This window comes from Cervus elaphus, chromosome 19 (assembly GCF_910594005.1).
Source record: "Cervus elaphus chromosome 19, mCerEla1.1, whole genome shotgun sequence".
Taxonomy (NCBI): domain Eukaryota; kingdom Metazoa; phylum Chordata; class Mammalia; order Artiodactyla; family Cervidae; genus Cervus; species Cervus elaphus.
Window position 1 is genome coordinate 38593604 of NC_057833.1, and position 20217 is coordinate 38613820.

The 20217-nt window shown below is 40.9% G+C and overlaps 1 protein-coding gene across 1 annotated transcript; it reads left to right on the top strand.

Moving 5' to 3' along the window:
* The first annotated feature begins 42 nt into the window (after positions 1 to 42).
* On the top strand, positions 43 to 19623 carry DNAJB11 (DnaJ heat shock protein family (Hsp40) member B11). The gene is made up of 11 exons (XM_043874318.1): positions 43 to 200; positions 3522 to 3987; positions 7458 to 7614; positions 11594 to 11691; positions 13436 to 13568; positions 15301 to 15443; positions 16209 to 16291; positions 17153 to 17210; positions 18186 to 18297; positions 18527 to 18686; positions 19158 to 19623. Exons 2-11 carry the CDS (start codon positions 3920 to 3922, stop codon positions 19220 to 19222), a joined length of 1077 nt encoding a protein of 358 aa, XP_043730253.1. The 5' UTR covers positions 43 to 200; positions 3522 to 3919; the 3' UTR covers positions 19223 to 19623.
* Positions 19624 to 20217: the final 594 nt, after the last annotated feature.

A 20217-nucleotide genomic window follows, 5' to 3' on the forward strand; every position in this document is an offset into this window, starting at 1 on the left:
CACCGAGACTGGGGGCACGACATTGCTAGAGCGGCCCAGTACTTCTTCCGCGGTCTGGGAAACACTTGGCTAGCGCCAAGAGTCCTTGATGCTGGAACCTGGAACCAGATCTGGCTGCTTTCTGGAGTCGCGCCTTTCTACTCAGGGTAGTAGGAAGTTTTCTATTGCTCCACAGAGCTGTGGTCAGCAACTAGCTGCTGGTAAGGTCAGCACGCTTTCATCAGTAATAATAATGAAAGTGACAGTTAACTTTTATAGAATACTATGAACGGGGCACTGATTAAAGCACCTTAACTTATCTCAGTCTTCCTAAGAGTACTCTACGTACACTTGTTTTACAGCTGAAGAAACTAGGGCTTAGAGAGGTGAAAGTAACACAGCGACCGAGCAAAGATACAAACCCAGGCTATCTGAAGCGGGAGCGACCAGGGTGAGCTCCCTAACTGTTAGCTTTTCCTCCATGTTACTGCCTTTAAGTTTTTTTTTTTTTGGATTTCACCTAGTATAAGAACATCACTCCTTTCTCTAAACTTTCATTTTATGATTTTTGGCCATTTCCTGCTTTCTTAGTTCGTTTATGGCCTCTAGGTGTGGGAGATACAAAGGTAAATAAGACCATAAAATGCAATTTAGCTCCTCTTGCAGGTGGCCTCTCTCCCTTAGTAGGCATCTTCCTGAAAGCAGTAACCTGATCTCCCTCTTAGCTCTGCACTGTGTCTGGCAGTGTTAGGCACTTAAGTTACAGTAGTGAACAAAACATAAAGCCCTTGCTTTCTTGGAGTGTGTATTTTAATAGGTAGAATAAATGATGCATTAGGAAAAAATAAAATACTTTCATATGTAAGTGCTACGAAATTTGGGGAAAGGAGTGAATACGAAACCTGAGCTGAGACCTGAAGAATAAGAAGCCAGCACAGGAAGATCACAGTCAAAGCGACTTTTACACCGTAGCAGACTCTGTTCTAAGCTGCAGTCTTAAACAGCTGTTAAGAGAACAGTCCAGATTCATGCTCTCATGAAACTGGCATTCTACTATGTGTGAGTGTTAGGAGCAGGGATGAAAATAATAAAATAAAACAGGGCAGTGTAAGAACAGAGGTTCAACAGTTGCTAATTTTGTTTGCTTGGTCAAGGAAGTCTTCTATAAAGTGGTGACTTTAAGCTGTTATCTGAGTTTAAAAAGGAGTACCCATGTTAGGATCTGAGGGAAGAGTGTTTCAGGCAGAAAACAACTAGAATAAAGGCTCTAACCAGGAATGAGCTTGATGTATTAAAAAAAGATAAAGGAAACCATTTTGCTGAAAAAGGAGTATACTAGGTGAAGGTACAGATCATGTAAGTTTTTTGTTCTGTTTCCCCAGCTTTATTGAGAAATAATAAGTTTCTTTCTGGCCCCATGTGGCTATAGAGCACTTGAAACTTGGCTACTGGCACACTGGAATGATGCTGAGAGTCTGGGCGCGTTCATTTATACATGCCTCCCCATGTCCTGCTTCCTAGTTCTGACTTCTGCCTGCTGCCTGTTGTGATCACTTGATCACCGTAGCTGCATTGCCAATCATGGTTCAAATATTTATCTGTGAGGTTTGCTTTTTCTATTTAAGTTCCCATAAATTTTTATTTCATTACATTTATTCTGCAGATGATCATTGGCATGTTTGAACAGTATCATTCTCCCACTTCCCCAGCTCTTTATATTCTAGACTGAGAAGTTTTATTTTTGATTATTATCTTAATCTGACTTTATACACATTCCTTATTTTTTCAGATGTAACAGTACAAACTTTTAGGATTGTAAAGGAAGAGACTCTCGCCTTTGGGATGTTACTAGATTTTAGGACTAAGATATTTTCTAGGATTAACATTATTCTGAAAATTTGGGTGACTGCTTCAATTCCTTTCATCTCATCCTCTGTCACCCCTTCGCTTCCTGAGGATGAGATAGTTGGATGGCATCATCGATTCAATGGACATGAGTTTGAGCAAACTACTAGAGATAGTGAAGGACAGGAAAGCCTGGCCTGCTGCTGTCCATGGGGTTGCAAAGAGTCAGATACAGACACGACTGAGCAACTGAACAAATGTATTTCTTTATATTATCAATGTTTTAATATTGACTCAGCTAGACCAGTATTCCTCTTTAAACTTTTTAGGCACTAGTTACCCACTTAGAGAATAATTAGGTAGATGGTTTATTTAAAGTTATATATTTGTCTTTTGCTGCCTATTAATATTTTAATGTGTATGATACCCAGGTGATATATATACATATAATTGATATATTTTAAATCTCTTTAAACATTTCTTATGGGGGTTCCCTAGTGACTCAGTGGTAAAGAATCCGCCTGCCAATGCAGGAGACCTGGCTTTGATCCCTGGGTCAGGAAGATCCCCTGGAGAAGGAAATAGCAACCCACTCCAGTATTCTTGCCTGGGGAATCCCATGGACAGAGGAGCCTGGCAGGCTACAGTCCATGGGGTGACAAAGAGTTGGACACGACTTGGTGACTAAACAAGGAAACATTATTATGCTATCTTATAGCTAGTATAAAGGCTGGGGATCTTATTGTAAGTGCAAGGGAAAGTCATTCGAGGCTTTTAAGCAGAGAAATTATATGATCTGACATGTGTGTAAAAAATCATGGCAGGGAAAAGGGTCGGGGTGAGAAAGAGATCCTAAGATATTAGGAGTGGAGGCAGGGAGACCAGTTAGGAAGCCCTTGCCTGGTGGGAGACGATGTGACTTGGCCGAGAGGTGGTGGAGATAATATAATAGTGGACAGATTCAAGAAATGGTTTAAAGGTAAAGATTCGTATAGGGGACACAGGAGAGAAATCCAGGAAGATACCTGAAGCTTTGCAGTCAACAACTAGGTGGCGATGTACTGAAATGAGCCAAGGGGCGGAAGGGGTCAGAGGGTCGGTTCTGTTATTATTATTTGGTTCTCTTAAGTGTAATAATATTTATTATTCTTTGCGTGCTTACTATGTGCCAGACCCTGCGCTAGACGGCTTACAGATTAAAATTTCACAATACTCTCAGTAAATGCTATGCCTCAGTTTTGTGGAAAAGAAGCTTAAGCTCAGGCTGGGGACAGGCGCATGTTCTCCCCGCTAGAAGTGGTGGAAGCTGAATTCGAAACTAAGTCAGTCTGCTTCCACGGACATCAGGCCTCTTCTTTGCGAAAGCAAGACAGTTTTCTCGTGAGTTTTGTTAGAAGGCAAAACTTGACCTAAGCGTCGCGTCCGTTGTACCGTTGACTTGCAGTCATTGTCCCCGCCCATCTCGCTCGCGTACCTCCTCCCGGGCGTCCAGCGCCTAGCTCTATATGAATGAAATTCCTAGACTCGTAACCAAGATAAAACCTCCTTCCCGCAATTGGCCAGTGCTGGGGGAAGAGCCTTGTGATTGGTAGAGAGTCCAAGGAGGCGGGCGGAGGGAAACTTCTCGTACCGTGGACGCCGGCTCTAGGAACGCGTCCTACATCACCAATCTTTACGTAATTTTATCCGACTGGCAGGTGCTTGGGCCGGACGGATTCCTGCGGCGGCGCGATTCTCTGACGTTTCCCTTTCTAATTGGCCGGGAGCTGCGGCTGCAGTTCAGAAGCCTAACTGGCCGCCCGCGCCGCCTCGGAGGTGAAGTGTACTGCACTGATTGGCTGTGAGGCGCCGGCCGCGTGTGATGTCCCGAGCAGCGATTGGCTCTGGCCCGCTAGGGGCTTCTCTCGCCGGGACTCGGGACTCCCGGGAAGTGGACTGGCAGAGGAGGGGGCAAGCTAGCTGTCGCTCCTAACTAAGTCGGAGACCCGAGCGTAAGGCGGCCTCTCAGGGCCGGGTGGGCTGGCGAGCCGACGCGGCGGCGGCGGCGGCGGGGGCTGTGAGGAGTGCGGGGGTCCGGGGCCGGCACAGAGGGACTATGGCCCCGCAGAACCTGGGCACCTTCTGCCTGTTGCTGCTGTACCTCATCGGGACCGTGATCGCCGGGTGAGGAATTGGAATCTGCGGGCACGGGGCCATTAAGTCAGTCTTGGCTGGGAAGGAGGCTGGGGAGAGAAGGGGACATTGTCCGACGGGGGGAGTGGAAAGGGGCGTTGCTGTGGTGAGGCGGTGGAGAGGAGGAGTGGGTAGTGTGGGCTAGGCTAGTGGGATGGAGAGGAGGACAGTGGGTGACCGGGGTGATAGGGGCTTAGACCCAGAAGCCCTAGAGCTAGATTTGCCCAGAGAAGCGAGGGGTGGATGCAGTGCTAAACGCAACGTGGGATGGGGGGCTGCTGAGTTGGAGAAGGGGACGATACAGTGTCAAGTCTACAACGAGCCGTTGGCTGGCATTAAAGTGGGTGGGTTGTGATGCCAGGTAAAGTGAGGAAGTGGGGAGAATAGGTAGGGTAGCCATGCCGGCACTGAAAGAAATTGGATTGAGGGAGCAAGGCAGACCCTTTGAAGAGCCCTTATACCTTTCAGCTTCGTGAGATACTGAGCCTAAGCTGTCATCATGCCTCACTGTCTCTCCAGGGGGCATTCTTAGGGAGCTGAGTAGTGTTACAAGAAGAGGGGAGAAACATTTTACCAGTAGATAGTCGACTGGAATTCTAGCCCGACCCAACTTATGAATTATGTGACTTTGAAAGAGAACCTAAATTCCCATCTTTGACATGAGGATGATAATGTGCCATCTGTTTGAAGGAAGCAGGACCTCCTGGACTCCAGAGATTCTCCAGCCTTTAAGATTCACTACCCTGTAGGCCCGGTGCCCACTGAATTTGATATGTCAGGCTCATGTTTTAGAATGTGGAAAACAGTAAATCCTTAGCTTCTGACAAATTTGTAAGTTACTTTGAAAGGAGACAGCACTACCTAGCAGAACTTGACACTTTAAGTGCTTGTTATTCTCTTAAAAGTTTTTTTACCCCCCATGTGCATATATGCTTAAACTTTGTTGGGTTTTTTTTTCCTTGTGAAACATCTTATACTTCTAAAATAAAAATCTTCTTCTCCTAGGTAACACTTTATTGTATTTTTAACATGTTTTTGTTAGCACTTTTTGCACTTAAAGCAATGTGTACCTTAAGTTGTTTGAACAAGATGTCAGTATAAATACTATTAATACTCAACTATAAAGTTAGTGAAAAAGTGAAAGTGCTAATCACTCAGTTCTGTCCAACTCTTTGGAACTCCATGGTTTGAAACCCACCAGGCTTCTCCGTCCTTGGAATTCTCCAGGCAAGAATATTGAAGTGGGTTGCCATTTCCTTCTCCAGGAGATCTTCCCGACCCAGCAATCAAATATAGGTCCCTTGCATTGCAAGCAGATTCTTTACCATCTGAGCCACCAGGGAAGCCCAACTATAAACTTAAGTCTTTCATAAAGGAGTTTCCTGGGAACTGTAATGTTGATACTGAACTGTGCCAGCCATCTCCCTGTGTTTTTCTCAGCTATTACTTAACCATTTTTGTATTAAGTATATCCTAAGTAAGCCTCATTTTTTATATAGTTAGCTCTTTTGTTGTTAACATTAGTGAACCTTTTTCTAGTTTTGTCTCAAGAGATGCCAGGTTTTTGCATATTTGGGGGGAGGGGGATAAAGCACCTAAATAATCCTCATGGAATAATCCTTATCCCCTAGTCAGTGATAATTTTAAAAACTTACACATAAAATGATTATATGATTTCCCTAAAGTGTGACTTAGAGCTTATTAAATCATTTTTTTTAAGTCCTTTGGTATATTACGTGGATCTTGGTACCCTAATGCATTTCCCCCCCACTATATTTTAAAGTTATCATCACTCCTGCATGATCTCCATTGTGAATAACTTTCCCATCCCTTGGTTGAGAGAGTGTATTTTCAGAAAAATTTTTGCTGGCTAAAGGGATAGACTTTTGAGAGCATACTTATTTAGTCATTTCATTCAGTGAATATTTATTGGTGTCTTCAATGGACTGGATATGGTCCCTGCCCTCAAGGTTTATTAGTCTGATTCTGTCTTCTCATTGGCCTTTACTGCAAAGATTTGCTCTACAGTTAATTTAGTTCTAGCATAGTTCCTGGCAAGGAGGACAGTGGCTCTCCACTTTGTCTCTTAACTCATGCTGCGTGCATATTTGCAGCTGCTGAGACGTATAGGCACCGGCATATGGGTTCCAGCAGCTGGCTCTGATTAAGACTTGACCTAGACAAACTAGAATAACTCCTAGTAATGGAAACAGTGAGAGACTTTATTTTTTGGTCTCCAAAATCACTGCAGATGGTGACTGCAGCCTTGAAATTAAAAGATGCTTGCTCCTTGGAAGAAAAGCTATGACCAGCCTAGACAGCATATTAAAAAGCAGAAACATTACTTTGCCAACAAAGGTCCATCTAGTCAAGGCTATGGTTTTTCCAGTGGTCACGTATGGATGTGAGAGTTGGACTGTAAAGAAAGCTGAGTGCCAAAAGAATTGATGCTTTTGAACTGCGGTGTTGGAGAAGATGCTTGAGAGTCCCTTGGACAGCAAAGAGATCCAACCAGTCCATCCTCAAGGAAATCAGTCCTGAATATTCATTGGAAGGACTAATGCTGAAGCTGAAACTCCAATACTTTGGCCACCTGATGTGAAGAACTGACTGGAAAAGACCCTGATGCTGGGAAAGATTGAAGGCAGGAGGAGAAGTGGACGACAGAGGATGAGATAGTTGGATGGCATCACCAACTCGATGGACCTGAGTTTGAGCAAGCTCCAAGAGTTTGTGATGGACAGGGAAAACTGGCGTGCTGCAATCCATGGAGTCACAAAGAGTCGGACACAACTGAGCGACTGAACTGACTGAATGACTGCAAAATTGATATTTTCTCTTTTTTGGCGCAAAACTCCACAACTCATACATTCAAATGAATGTTATTCTCTCTTCAGGCTTCTCTTGTTTGGGCTTTGACTTAACTTCTGTGTTAACCTCGGAAGTTAATTTCAGTCACCTCATTTTTAACATTCCAAGTGTGCTACTGTTAGAATGTTTATGTGATACAATCTTTTTGGATAGAGAAAATCATCCTTTGAGATTATTTTATCTTTGGAAGCAGTCAAGTCATTTGAAGTCAGTAATAGAGAACAACAAAGAGAGTCAATTTGATTATAGAGTTCTTGCTTGGAAATAATGTGTGACCATAAAATAAGAAAATGATTTTCTTGTCTAAAAGTAGTTCCCCTAACAGAAGAATGCCACAGATACTTTGAATAATCCTAGCATTGTTCAAAAAGTACATAGCCTCTCATTATGATTGCTTCAATGTATGAAACTCGTTACAAATTCTAGTGTGGTTTTTTTTTAGTCATTCTTTTTGTATGTCACATGTGTACCTTCATTTTCCTACCTCTTTGCTCAGACACAAACCTAAATGTAAAGGAAAAAATTTCACTTTTAAAGATGTAATGTATAACCCTTTAATGCAGTATCTTCTCCCTCTCCTGCATCTCCAGGCGAGACTTCTATAAGATCTTGGGGGTGCCTCGCAGTGCCTCTATAAAGGATATTAAAAAGGCCTACAGGAAACTAGCCCTGCAGCTTCATCCTGACCGGAATCCAGATGATCCACGAGCACAGGAGAAATTCCAGGATCTGGGTGCTGCTTATGAGGTGAGTCAGGAAGAAGATAAAGTATAAATAAAACCAGGAGATACAGAAAAGACCGTGTAACACAGAGTAACACTCCCGTTTTTCAGGTAACTTTTTAAAAGAAATAGACAATAGATAAAAGTAGTGCTCAATGCTATATTGTACATTTATTTTAGAAGGTACTACTTCCTGCCCTTTTCATATCACTGTTTGTTTTCTTAAGGAGAGTAGTGTTAAAAAAGATGAATGAAAGAAGAAAGAATTGATAGATTAATTAGTAGATTGATCTTCGGTCGGTCTGTTTGGAAGTTGGGGCCAGAAGCAGAAACAAAATCTAAATGAGGATTGCAAATCCACCTGCCTATATGGACCAGGCAGATAATATGCATGGCAGGTATAAGATAAAACAGGAGAGTGGATACTGTACCTCCATTTTAGCAATCAGCAGGGATTGAAGAGGACTGTGACAAACTGAAGACTTCTTGACTCATTTCAAGGCAGCAGCGCCCAGCCAGTTTTTGCCATATGTAGATGGAAGCACTGTGTTGCCAGATCATTTAATTTTTCTAGAGGAGTGGAATTCCTGATTTTTTTGGTAAATTTTATGGTTATAACATGTTGGGAACTAACTCAATTTAAAATTTTCTTTTATGTGCAGATCAAAGAAAACCTAGCTATAGTTTGAATTTGCAACCTCTAATCTAGAGGTTAAAACATTTGATGTGTATCATTTCATTTAATCTTCATTAGGACAACGTGAAATTTAGTAGAGCTGGGCATATTCTTATTCCCATTTTCTTTCTTTTTCATTTTCAACAACACAGAGGAGTATTTACTGTATCCTTAATAACCTTTTTTACTATTTACTTTTTACTATTTTTACTATATGAAAAACCATTTTACACAAAACCATTTTACACAACACCATGGTGAAAAAATTTTTACAAATAAGCAATTGATGATCTTTCATGTGTATTTAAGAGTTAGCTGCTTTGCATGTGTTGCAGTTCACCTTTTCCCTAGAAATAGGATAAGAGATCTGTGGTTATATTTTTTTTTCCAGCTTTTTTGAGATATAATTGACAAATGAAATTATAAGATATTTAAAGTGTACATTGTGGTGATTTGATATATGTATACATTGTGAAAGGATTTTGCTCGATCCATCACATCATGTATTTCTTTTTATAGTGAGGATGTTTAAGTTCTGCTTTCCTCACAACTTGCAGCTGTACAATAGAGTGTTATCAATTCTAGCCACCATTTATTCCCATTTTCTAAAAGGGCACAGAAAAAAATAATTTGACTGCAGTAGTCAGGGAGCTACAGCTTCTGAATTCAGACTAAATCCCTGTATAGTGAGAAGACTGGAAACAAGTCTGAAAAATATTTTAGTGGGAAAAAACCACACAGAGGGGATTCCAAGGCCTCCTGGGTTAAAGAAGTGAATGAAGTAAAAGTGATTTATATGCACATGAAACTTAAACTGATGGGGTTTCCCTTTCTTCTCTCAACACCTATAGGACCAAAATTCCTAACCTTAGGCTCACAAATAAACTTGAGAGGGTTGGTGGACTCTCTTAAATTACTGTATGTAACATTTTGTTTCTTGTTAATATGGATTCCATGTTTTGCACTTTATTTCCCATGAATACTCCCATTGCTTGCTAGAAACCCAATAATCAAAAATATTTTCTGGGAGAACTGTTGCTAAGAATTTTCCATGCTCTTTATAGATTCTCCATGTTGTTTCACCATGACCTAGGCAGGCTATACATGCATCATTCAATGAGATTGCAATTTAACTCAGAACCTTTCTAGTCCCCAGTTCAAATTTTCTTTCTTCTTTGTGTCATTCACTTGATTGCCTGTCTTTGGTCCTTGGATAAATTAGTGTCCATAAATCAAAATCCCACTAAAGTTGAAGAGTCTATTGTGACTACGTCTGTCTTCTCTACTGACCTGAGATTACTGCAGGCATTTTAATTAGTTGAGACTGGTTGATTGGCCAGTCAACTAAGAAATTCCTTTCTTTCTCTTAAAAGTTTCCAAGACTGGAATAAAACTGCACTCTGTAGATAGAAGAGAAGTGAGGAGTAAGTGAATGATAATAGATAACTTTAAGAGTAGTTTTGGGGGAGTTATTACAGAAGCCTCCTATGTCCAAAAAGAAGCTGACTTAAAAATAGTCTTTGTTTGGGGGGTTTTGAAATGGAATTTCTTATGGATCCAGTGTGGAATTCATTTCTTTGCCAAGGTAAGAACAGAGAAGTAGACTTGAAAGTGAAAATATTGAAAATCCCGATCCCATAATAATGAGGTGTTTTTTTTGTTGTTGTTTTTTAAGTTAACTCTGCCCATTTCTGTGTCCCCAAAGTAGCTTTTTTTCTTTTTTTTAAAAAAAGGATATTTATCCAACCCTTTATTTTTTACCTGCTCTATCATGGTGGCTTTAGTTGAGCACTCGAGTCACTTCTAGTCTAACTTATTTCTCTTTGATTTTAAGAATGCTCACTTTCTTATACACTGACTTTCTTCTTATCCTTCTGAATGTATCTTAAATGTTAATAGAGTTCTTTACTGTAGCTCCTTACGCATCATTCAGGCCCTGAGCCAAAAATGTGTCCTATTTACATATGCCAATCAGATCTTCCCTTCCTTTTGCTGAGTCAACAAGCCCCATATACTTCCAACCTTTTTTTTTTTCCTGAGCCAACACAAGTATGAGTTTAGAATAACTTTTTCCTTCAGTCTGCTGTCTAAATAGAAATGTAAGAATACCAAAGAGCATGAAGTTGTTTAATTTTCAAACTTATGTTGTTGTTTAGTTGCTAAGTTCTGTCAGTCTCTTTGCGATGCCATGGGACTGTAGCCCACCAGGCTCCTCTGTCCATGGAATTCTCCAGACAGGAATTCTGGAGACGGTTGCCATTTCCTTCTCCAGGGAGTCTTTCCAACCCAGGGATCAAGCCTGCATCTCCTGCTTAGCAGGCGGATTCTTTACCACTGAGCCACCTGGGAAGCCCCTTCGAAGTGCATATATTTCAGAATGCTGTCAGTAAATGGGAAGGTGTTTTTGGAAGGCAAATTTTGAATAACACTGAAGCTTATTTTGTTTTACATTCTTTATTTTAGATATGAAATGGTCCCAGTGAGAAAGCATATACTTATGACTGAGCATACAGTTTTCTAAAACCATTAAAACTTTAGAAAGTCTTTTCTCAAGTTGTCAAATTGAGCTTGAGCATCCTTCGTAGAGCAGTGTCCCTTTTCACTCTTTGCAGTTCAGACTCAGGAGGTTATGAACTGTATGTGCCAGACAGCACTCTTCCACAAATGAATTTCTACATATATCAAAAGAATGAAAGGGGAATATGAAAATACTGTAGTGTAGACCTTTCTGGAGACCTGTCATTTGATTGCCTCAACTTGCCAGTCTCTTAATTTGTGTGGGGTAGTGTCGGGTAGAGCTTATGGTATAGATATGTGAGGCTGAGCAAAGTTGAAAGCTGTCCTTATTTTACTGCTTCTGTGACTAATGACAATCGCGTCAGTCGTGTCCCGAGTTTATAATTTAGAGAGATAATACAGCATAGTGATTAGCAGTCTAAGTATGGAAGTCATACTACATGGGAAGTAAACCTGAGGAATTCATCTCACTCTTTCCTGTTACTGCCCTCACATTCATAGCTATGTTGCTAATCTTGTTAGTGCTAATCTGCATGATGTTTATGCAGCTAGGTGAGTTCTGATCAATTTAAATTAGAAACATGAGTTGAGATTGTGAAAAGTTACAAAATGAACACTGATCAAAGAATTTATTCTGACAAAGAAAATAACTCTTAAACATGCCTTAATAACATACATAATGAAAACCACATTCCACTAAAATTTTACACATAGTATCAAGAGTTTAAAATTTTAAAAACATAAATGTGAATGCACCTTAGCAAACCATTACCAACTCATAGTCGTTTCCTCCACTGGCTTTTGCCCCCAGGTTCTGTCAGATAGTGAGAAACGGAAACAGTATGATACATATGGTGAAGAGGGCTTGAAAGATGGGCATCAGAGCTCCCATGGAGACATTTTTTCACAGTAAGTAATTTATCCATCTGCAAGGTATGAGTGTCTGAGAGTGGATCACTTAGTGATTATTAAAGAATTATCCTTGCTCCCTTGTTCAGAATCTTTTGATGAAGAGTACAACTCTTCATAGCATAGTGATTAGCAGCCTATCACTGGAGCCTATCAAGGACCAACTGATCCTTGACCAGAAGGTCACTCATCATCCTTTGTATGGGAATATACTTCTCTATTTTCACAAAGCTCCAGAAAAGACGGGTAGTACTTAGAAGGATGTCCACTTGTTGGGGACTATGTTGGGGGTGATACATATTGGAAACCAGTTCATTTTGCCTCCTTGCTGTCTTCATATCTGCAAAGCACTTAATGAGCAAGGTGATTCTTGTAAGAGAGAGAAATGCCTGCTCCTATACCCAGAGCTGCCTCTTCATCCTGTCGACAAGAAAGGGATGATTGTGATCATCAGCATTGGTGGAAGGAGTCAGGGCAGAGACTCCATCTCTTGTTGCTCCTGGCTTTCTGAGAATGCTGAGTGGCTGGATAATAAATACCTTCCCACTCTTTGAGGCCCACTTTATTGAACATTTGAATTGTCATGTGCTCTGATGATGCATAAATAGGGGGTCTTGATCAGGGATTTTGAATCAAATTATAAATAAAAACATTTGAATATGCATTTCTGTCGGGGGAGGATGCAATGCTTTCTTCAGATTCTTAAAAGAGTTTTGAGAACTCAAAAAAAGTAAGAATCACAGTTGCCATGTTTTGTGTTTGGGGGTGACGGTAGATTTTCAGGACCTGTGAAGATATGTGAGTAATACGGTTAGGAAATCCTGCTCTTCCCCAGGATTGATTTGGCTGCTTTAGCCTACCAGGGAAGTTTCCTGTCCGAACCTCTTGGCAGTTAGAAGTGATACCCAGAGACGCCAGAAAGAGAAAAGGCTCTGCCCATGCCCCTTTTGCACCAAAAGCCTCCCCCTCTGCTTTTATTCAAGATTCAGGGAATCTGTTCACCAAGACTGGGGGTTTTTTGTCTTTTTTTTTTCTGGAGGGAGGGGTTGAGGGGTTGTATAGTTGTCATCACTATGCTAACATCTGAGACTTCTTAACCAAAATTTAAGATTATAATTAGAACCCTTATGGAGTTAAAGGTCACTGTTTATATTAATCTTAAAGTGATGCTTCTGTTATTTAACACAAATTAATTTTGATCATATGAGACCAGAACTTCCTTTTCTTTCAGATCCACAGTTTTACTGAGGCTGATGCTTTTTTAGTTTAATTATGTATCCAAGATTTTTGTACAAAGCAGTAGCTTCTTTCACCAAAGTTAGTATCTAAAAAGCATATAAAGGTGAACACTACAAGAGTCCAAAATTACCGTTGGGTTCAGCAATACATTGGCTTATGTATACTATACCCTGTCTCAATATCTCCATTATATTCTAATATTTGTCAGTATTAAGAGATTATTTTTTCATTGTTTAAGAATTCATTGGCATACTTTATACACTGTACTGTATGTCTAGAAGATATTAAAAAGTAGTTTTTTTGTGTTGGGGCAATATATATGTACTATATATTTATACCATAAATACTATATATGTTGTATATGATGTTATTACTTCACTGTATTAAAAATATCTTTCAGTTTTGCTCATTGGTAGGTCACAATATTTTATCAGTGTGAAGAAAACTAAAATTGTAAGAGGTGAATTCTGATTTCTTTTCCTGATGATTTTACACTTACCAATAGCTTCTTTGGAGATTTTGGTTTCATGTTCGGAGGAACCCCTCGTCAGCAAGACAGAAATATTCCAAGAGGAAGTGATATTATTGTAGATCTCGAAGTCACTTTGGAAGAAGTGTATGCAGGAAATTTTGTAGAAGTAAGTCCAAATTATGCATCTATTCATATTAACTCTAGAATGTGTTCTTATGACTAAAACTAAGAGGTTTCTGGGTACCTTCCCTGTCTTTTAGGAAGGGGGGCAGTGCATAGAATTGAATCAATCATAATCCTTGGTTCATGATATGCTGTAATTGTTTCATGAACTCATCTCTCAGCCCAAGAACTTAATAAAACAATAAACCAGGACTTATATCTACCTACATGCTATTTCCCTATTCCAACCCCCCACCTCCCTTCCAAGGTGACTACCTTATATCCTGAGTTTCGTCTCTACTGCCACTGTTTATTTGTTCTATTATATGTGTATGTATACCTGAATAGTATTTCGTTCACTCACATGGTTTCTGACTTTTTGAAAACAACATCAGACTGTGCATTATCTTCTGAGACTGGCCTTTTTTTTACTTACTCTTAATATTGTCAGGATTCACCCATGTTGTTGCTTACAGCTATAATTCTGCTGAATAGAATTTCACTGCCACCGCATTGGATCAATAGGCATGTAGGTTGTTTCCAGTTTTCTTCCAATTCCAAACAGTGCTTTTAGGAAGCCTTATACCTGTATTCAGGTACAGAGATTAATTTCCCATGTTCCCTTGCAGGTCTGTTGTCCTTAGTCATTGGCTATACATAATCTACACATCACTTTATTATAGTTAGCATGCTCCTAAACAAATTCCTTGTTAATCTAATTGTTGTAAAGAATGTATGTATGTGACCTTGCTATTTAAATGCCCCCATGGTCTATTCTTTTTAAGAAAAATATTTACTGTAAGAGAGCATAGTGGTTAGAAGTACAGACTTTGGAGCTACACTGCCTGATTTAGGGTCCTGGCTCTGCCGTACATTGGTTGTGTGACCTTGGTCATACTACTGAGCCTTTCTGTGCTTTCATTCCATTCTCTGTAAAATGGAGATGATAGCGGCATCTATGTCGTAAAGAGTTCATAAATATATGTGATTAGGGCCTTGCTTGGCACATAGTAAGTGCCATAACTGTTAGCTGTAATTACTTCTATTGTTTATTCTGTTGAACTGGGCTTCATATGTTCGTAGGCTTTGAGGGATTTTCCTCCAAGCATTTGCCCCATTCAGCTGCATAGACATGCATTTATTTCATCATATATTTTTAGTTTTCCTTTGATTTGGAGGGATCAGAATGTTTGATTGCAGTCAGCTACAAGGAGATGCTCATTGTGTCTCTTCTTACAGGCTGAGTATCTAGATTGAGGCAGCATCGGAAAACACTGCCAGATTGAATTGCCTGAAACAAGGAAGTGTTTTCATGAGGTTAATCATGGCTAATCTTGGAGTGGGAGCCGCATGCCAGCTTTTGAAGGCTGTGGTTGTTCTTCAGGGCTCCTGCTTTACACAGCTTAGATTTCTCAAGAAATAGTAATTCTGTGGACTGTGTTAACTCAGTAGTATTTCTTTGTGGCTTAGAAAAAGTGATCCTATACACAGTCTTCTAGCTCTTCTTTCTTAGCCTTCTCTCTCTCCTCCAGCTTTAGAATTTGAGTCCGTTAAAGATCCATTTACTACAGTCCTGTGTGGGGGCTGACTTGTAACTCCTCCAGGACTTCTCTCAGCTGTGGGTCTCCCTGATGGATGGCTTGGGAGAGAAGGGGAGGTTCCAGCCCAGATCTGGTGAGGAAGCTGAAACCTGGGGGATGCAAAAGAGAAGCTTATGCTGTGTCTGCACTTCCTAGGTGGTTAGAAACAAACCCGTGGCGAGGCAGGCCCCTGGCAAACGGAAGTGCAACTGCAGGCAGGAGATGCGGACCACCCAGCTGGGCCCCGGGCGCTTCCAGATGACCCAGGAGGTGGTCTGCGACGAGTGCCCGAATGTCAAGTGAGTGGAAGCACCTTCTTCGCTCTGCCGAGGGACACTTTAATCATCTCACTGCCCTAATAAAATGCCAGTGGTCCATACCTAGATTTTTTTTCCTTCCCTCTCTTCCTCATGTCCTGCCAGAGGACAGAGCAAGGAAATTTACATTTTTGTTTCTTCTTAAAGTATCTCTTCTGAATATCTTCTTTTATGTGTATAAGCTAATCAGCTTTATTTCTGAATGTTCTTAAAGCTGTTGATATTCCATTTTTTTCTACTTGGAATATTTAGAGCAGTCTTATATGTCCAGCTAAGTTTCAGATTAGAGACATACTGTTTGCTGATTACATTATGAACACAACTATTTAATTGAACCTTCAGTTGTATATATTAAATCTAGCTCATTTATTTGTGGGATCAGGGGAAAAAATCAAATAGGATAAACTCACCTGTTAAATTTTCTGATAAACATGACACTGTCCTTTCAGGTGGACATTTATGTAAGTGTGAGTGGTTTTCTCTGTTATTGATCCTCATGTTAAAGCAGCCAGCCAACTGTAGGCCCTTTTGGAATCAGTGGTTGCATGATTACGTGATATATAGAAGCTTTGCCCTGGCATTTGGCAGGTGGAAGGTGTAAATGGATATCAAGTGGCTTTATCATCTAGAGATACAGGCTAGTCTTCCAAGAAAAAGAAGATTGAGTAGATAAAACTTGAATTGTCTGTGTCTAGGATTTGGTTTATATTTTTATTTGTTTTTCCTTTTAAATTCTCTTTGTCTCAGACTAGTGAATGAAGAGCGAACACTGGAGGTAGAAATCGAACCTGGGGTGAGGGACGGCATGGAGTACCCCTTTATTGGAGAAGGTGAAACATTGACATTGGTGTTTTATTATCATAGCTTTCTGCTCTCTGAGTGCTTATGAATACCTCCCACCTCACCCCATACTTCATGGCCACATAGTAAATGCATGCATCATTTCCAACATACTTCCATTGTTTTTTAGGACACAGGAAGCCTTTTTTGACCATCTTTAAGCTCTAGCATTACTGTGTATCCTTTGAATACGATGGCCAAAAGTTACTGTCCAGTAGCCTAAGTTGGGCTTCCCAGGTGGCGCTAGTGATGAAGAACCTGCTTGCCAATGCAGGAGGCATAAGAGACACGGTTTGATCCCTGGGTCAGGAAGATCCCCTGGAGGAGGGCATAGCAACCCACCTCAGTATTCTTGCCTGGAGAATCCCATGAACAGAGGAGCCTGGAGGGCTATGGTCCATGGGGTCGCAGAGAATCAGACACGACTGAGCGACTTAGCATGCGCACACAGCCTAAATTATATCAAAGTTTAAGATGTTCAGAACTTAATGGATTAATTTGAACTCCACAATAAAAGAAGAGACGTAACTCTAATTGGCATTAATGAGATGCTCTCAGACCTCATTTTGGGGTTAAATTTAAAACTCTAGAAGAAAAAATAGCTTTAAAACATAAGGTTCAGAAATCAGTGAATCATTCTTTGTTTAGGAAATAGGTCAACTTATTTACTGCTGTGCCTGAGGCACAGGTGAGCCTCACTAATAATTTGAAATTTGATATAACCAGATAGACTGCGCTCACAGATAGGCTTAACAGTCAAAGCCCAAGTTAGTGGCTTTAAAAACTTCTTTCAGCTACCAAACAGATTTGCAGTGTTCCGCTTACAGTGTGTGGTAATCTCTTCTGACTAGGTGAGCCTCACGTGGATGGAGAGCCAGGAGACCTGCGGTTCCGAATCAAAGTTGTCAAGTAAGTCGTCTCAGTTTGGAAGCCTTCTTTGGGTTGGAGCCTCTTATTGAGCCTAAATATTTATTTACTCGGGACTGAAAGATGTTGGGAGGAGAGCATTGATAAGACAAGTAAGGAGCTATGAAAGAGAAGCAGAGAAGGAAGCCAGAGCTAGTAACTCTGAGGAAATGCGCCCCGTGCAATAATGGGAGACTTTTCCATAGAAAGGACCTACTGTGACGTCATCTGCAGCTGCTGGGCAGCGTCCCTGGTTGCCTCTCCTCAACTTGCAGGGCTTCTTACATAAGAATTTTGCCTGGAACTCAGGCTTTCTTATTTACCACTTTGGAGACCAGTGATGCCTCTGCGTCTAAGGATTCACTGAAACAGGATTCCCACCCAGATATGGAGAAATGGGTCCCCAGTGCCAAAGACTTTTTTCTCTCTCATGGCACTCCTTAATCTCAGTGGTCTTTCCCCAGTGTTCTTTACCTGCCTTGTCTTTCTGATCACTTCCCGGGAAAATGGGATATGTTCTGTTCCCTGAATGAACCTAGTCCCTTCTCAAGTCCGTATCTTTGCCAGGATTCGCTCTTGTCCTGTCCCCAGCCTCCCATACACCCTCATCTACAGCTTCAGAGCCGACTGGGCCTTATAAACCCAGCTCTGGAATCCCCACCCAGCCACCGATCTCTGACGCCCTTCTCCCCCAGGTCCACGGCCAGAAGTTGTCCTTCTCTTTTTTCCATAATCTGATTACTTGTATTTTAATTATATGCTTTTGCTGTTGCTGATCATAAGCTCCTGAAGATGAGGGTTTAATAAATCCTACTAACTTTACAGTCTCTATTAATACTACACACAAAGGGATATCTTAAGAGATGCTTATTGTTTGAAAAAGTGGCATCCATCCTTTTCCATGATTTTTCTAAAAACTTTTTGAACTCTTGCAGAAAAAGACTGGAAGTTACTGATCTTTACCTTGTTCTCTTCCAGGCACTCGATATTTGAAAGGCGAGGAGATGACTTATACACAAATGTGACAATCTCACTCGTAGAGTCTCTGGTGGGCTTCGATATGGACATTACTCACTTGGATGGTCACAAGGTAAGCAAACTAGTTCTTTTTAAAGTCCTGTCCTTTTAAAGCCGCCTTGTGGCTGGTGTTGAGGTTACTTCAGTCCTTTGGAGCCACGGAGACATGTTTTGCTTGCCCCTTCATCCTGATGCTCTGCTGAGCTGTCTGACATGAGCTCTGGGTACCAGTGCTCACTGGAAGCTGTGTTGTGCTTCGAGAGTACCAGTCCTTCTCTAGTCCATCCCCTTTTGCTTTCCAGGTACATATTTCCCGGGATAAGATCACCAGACCCGGAGCCAAGCTATGGAAGAAAGGGGAAGGGCTCCCCAACTTTGACAACAACAACATCAAGGGCTCTTTGATAATCACCTTCGATGTGGATTTTCCAAAAGAACAGTTGTCAGAGGAAGCAAGAGAAGGTGAGGGTATAATGTTTACTGTTCAGGGAAAGATGAGGTCTGCTTTAGAAGGATCAGAGGCTTAGAGGGTGAAGGCTGCAATGGTTGCTTGCGAAGAGGGCCCAGGTGGTGGGTCATAAGAAAAAAGGAAAAGGTAAAGGAAAAAAGAAAGAGGTCAGAAGTGGAAAGAGGACAAAGAAGAAGGGATGGAAGACCGCTGAAGAGCTTTCTGTCCATTCCAGTTGCCTCTTCTCATGGGATTTTGTGGGCTGTGTGTGTTGTATGTCTGCCTGAGACACAAAGAGAAGGGATCACCTGGATGTGCGTATATGGGTATCCCCACGTGATGAAGTTGGACATGGGTTTAAAGAAGTTGGACTTGTTTAATTCAGATCCATGCTTGTCATAGGGCCTTTTGTGGAGCCTCCCTGTGAAACATGCTCTTTAAGCTGCATTTTTGTTAATGGAGTCATTTGTTCATTCTTTCCCCAGGTATCAAACAGCTACTGAAACAAGGATCAGTGCAGAAGGTTTACAATGGACTGCAAGGATATTAAGATTGAATAAAATTGGACTTTGTTTTAAAATAAGTGAATCAGCGATATTTATTATCTGCAGGGGTTTTTTTTGTGTGTGTATTTTTGTTTTCATTTTCAATATGCAAGTTTGGTTTAATTTTTTTTCTTCTAATGATCGTCATGAAATGAGTAAGCGGGCTTAAGAATTTGTCCATTTGTGTTGAGAAAAGAATGACCAGCAAAAGGTTTAATAATACCTCTCCCTTTGGGATATATGTCTGGTGCTGCCGCCCGAGTTTCAAGAATTAAAGCTGCAAGAGGACTCCAGAAGCAAAAAGACACTATACAAAGGGTTGGAGTTAATTGTTAGCTGTTTCATTTGAAATACCAACTGGAGAAGTCTGTTTTTAAATACATTCTGTTGTTGATTTTTTTCTTGACTCCTGTTTCTTGTTGGTTCAGCTCCCCTGTTGCCTCTCCCATCTCAGCCTTTTTCCTTGTCATTTTTCCTCAACCAGCCTCATTTCCCTCCCTGGGACCTGTGTGCTTGTTGGATTCTCCTCCCATGAAGCAAGATGAACGCACAAGCCTGTGAGAGAGTGGTGAAGATCAAGTCCCCATACCCAATTAAACATACATGGCACTTTCTAGAGAGGAGCCTGAAGAAATTAGAGATGGGAGTGGATGAAACAAGGACCTAATTATCCTTGAGAAAGTATATTTCTTCTCGTTTTAAGTAGAGAATAGTAAAATCTGACATGGAAACTTTACTGTTTAGAAAGCACTTTTCATGTGTCCAATATCAGTTGACATCATGTTTAACAGGTCTTTGGCTTGTGTTGGGAACTAGAATTGTTGTTGCCCCTAGGAGATGAATTTTAAAGTACTAGAATAACAAATTTACATTTTCTTCTGTCAGTGGCACCTAATTCAGGTGGTATGTGACTTCAATATATGTGAATTTGGAACCTCTTTCCCTTTTCTTCATTACATGGTCAGATCACACTCTACTCTTCCTTACTTTAGCTAGTGAA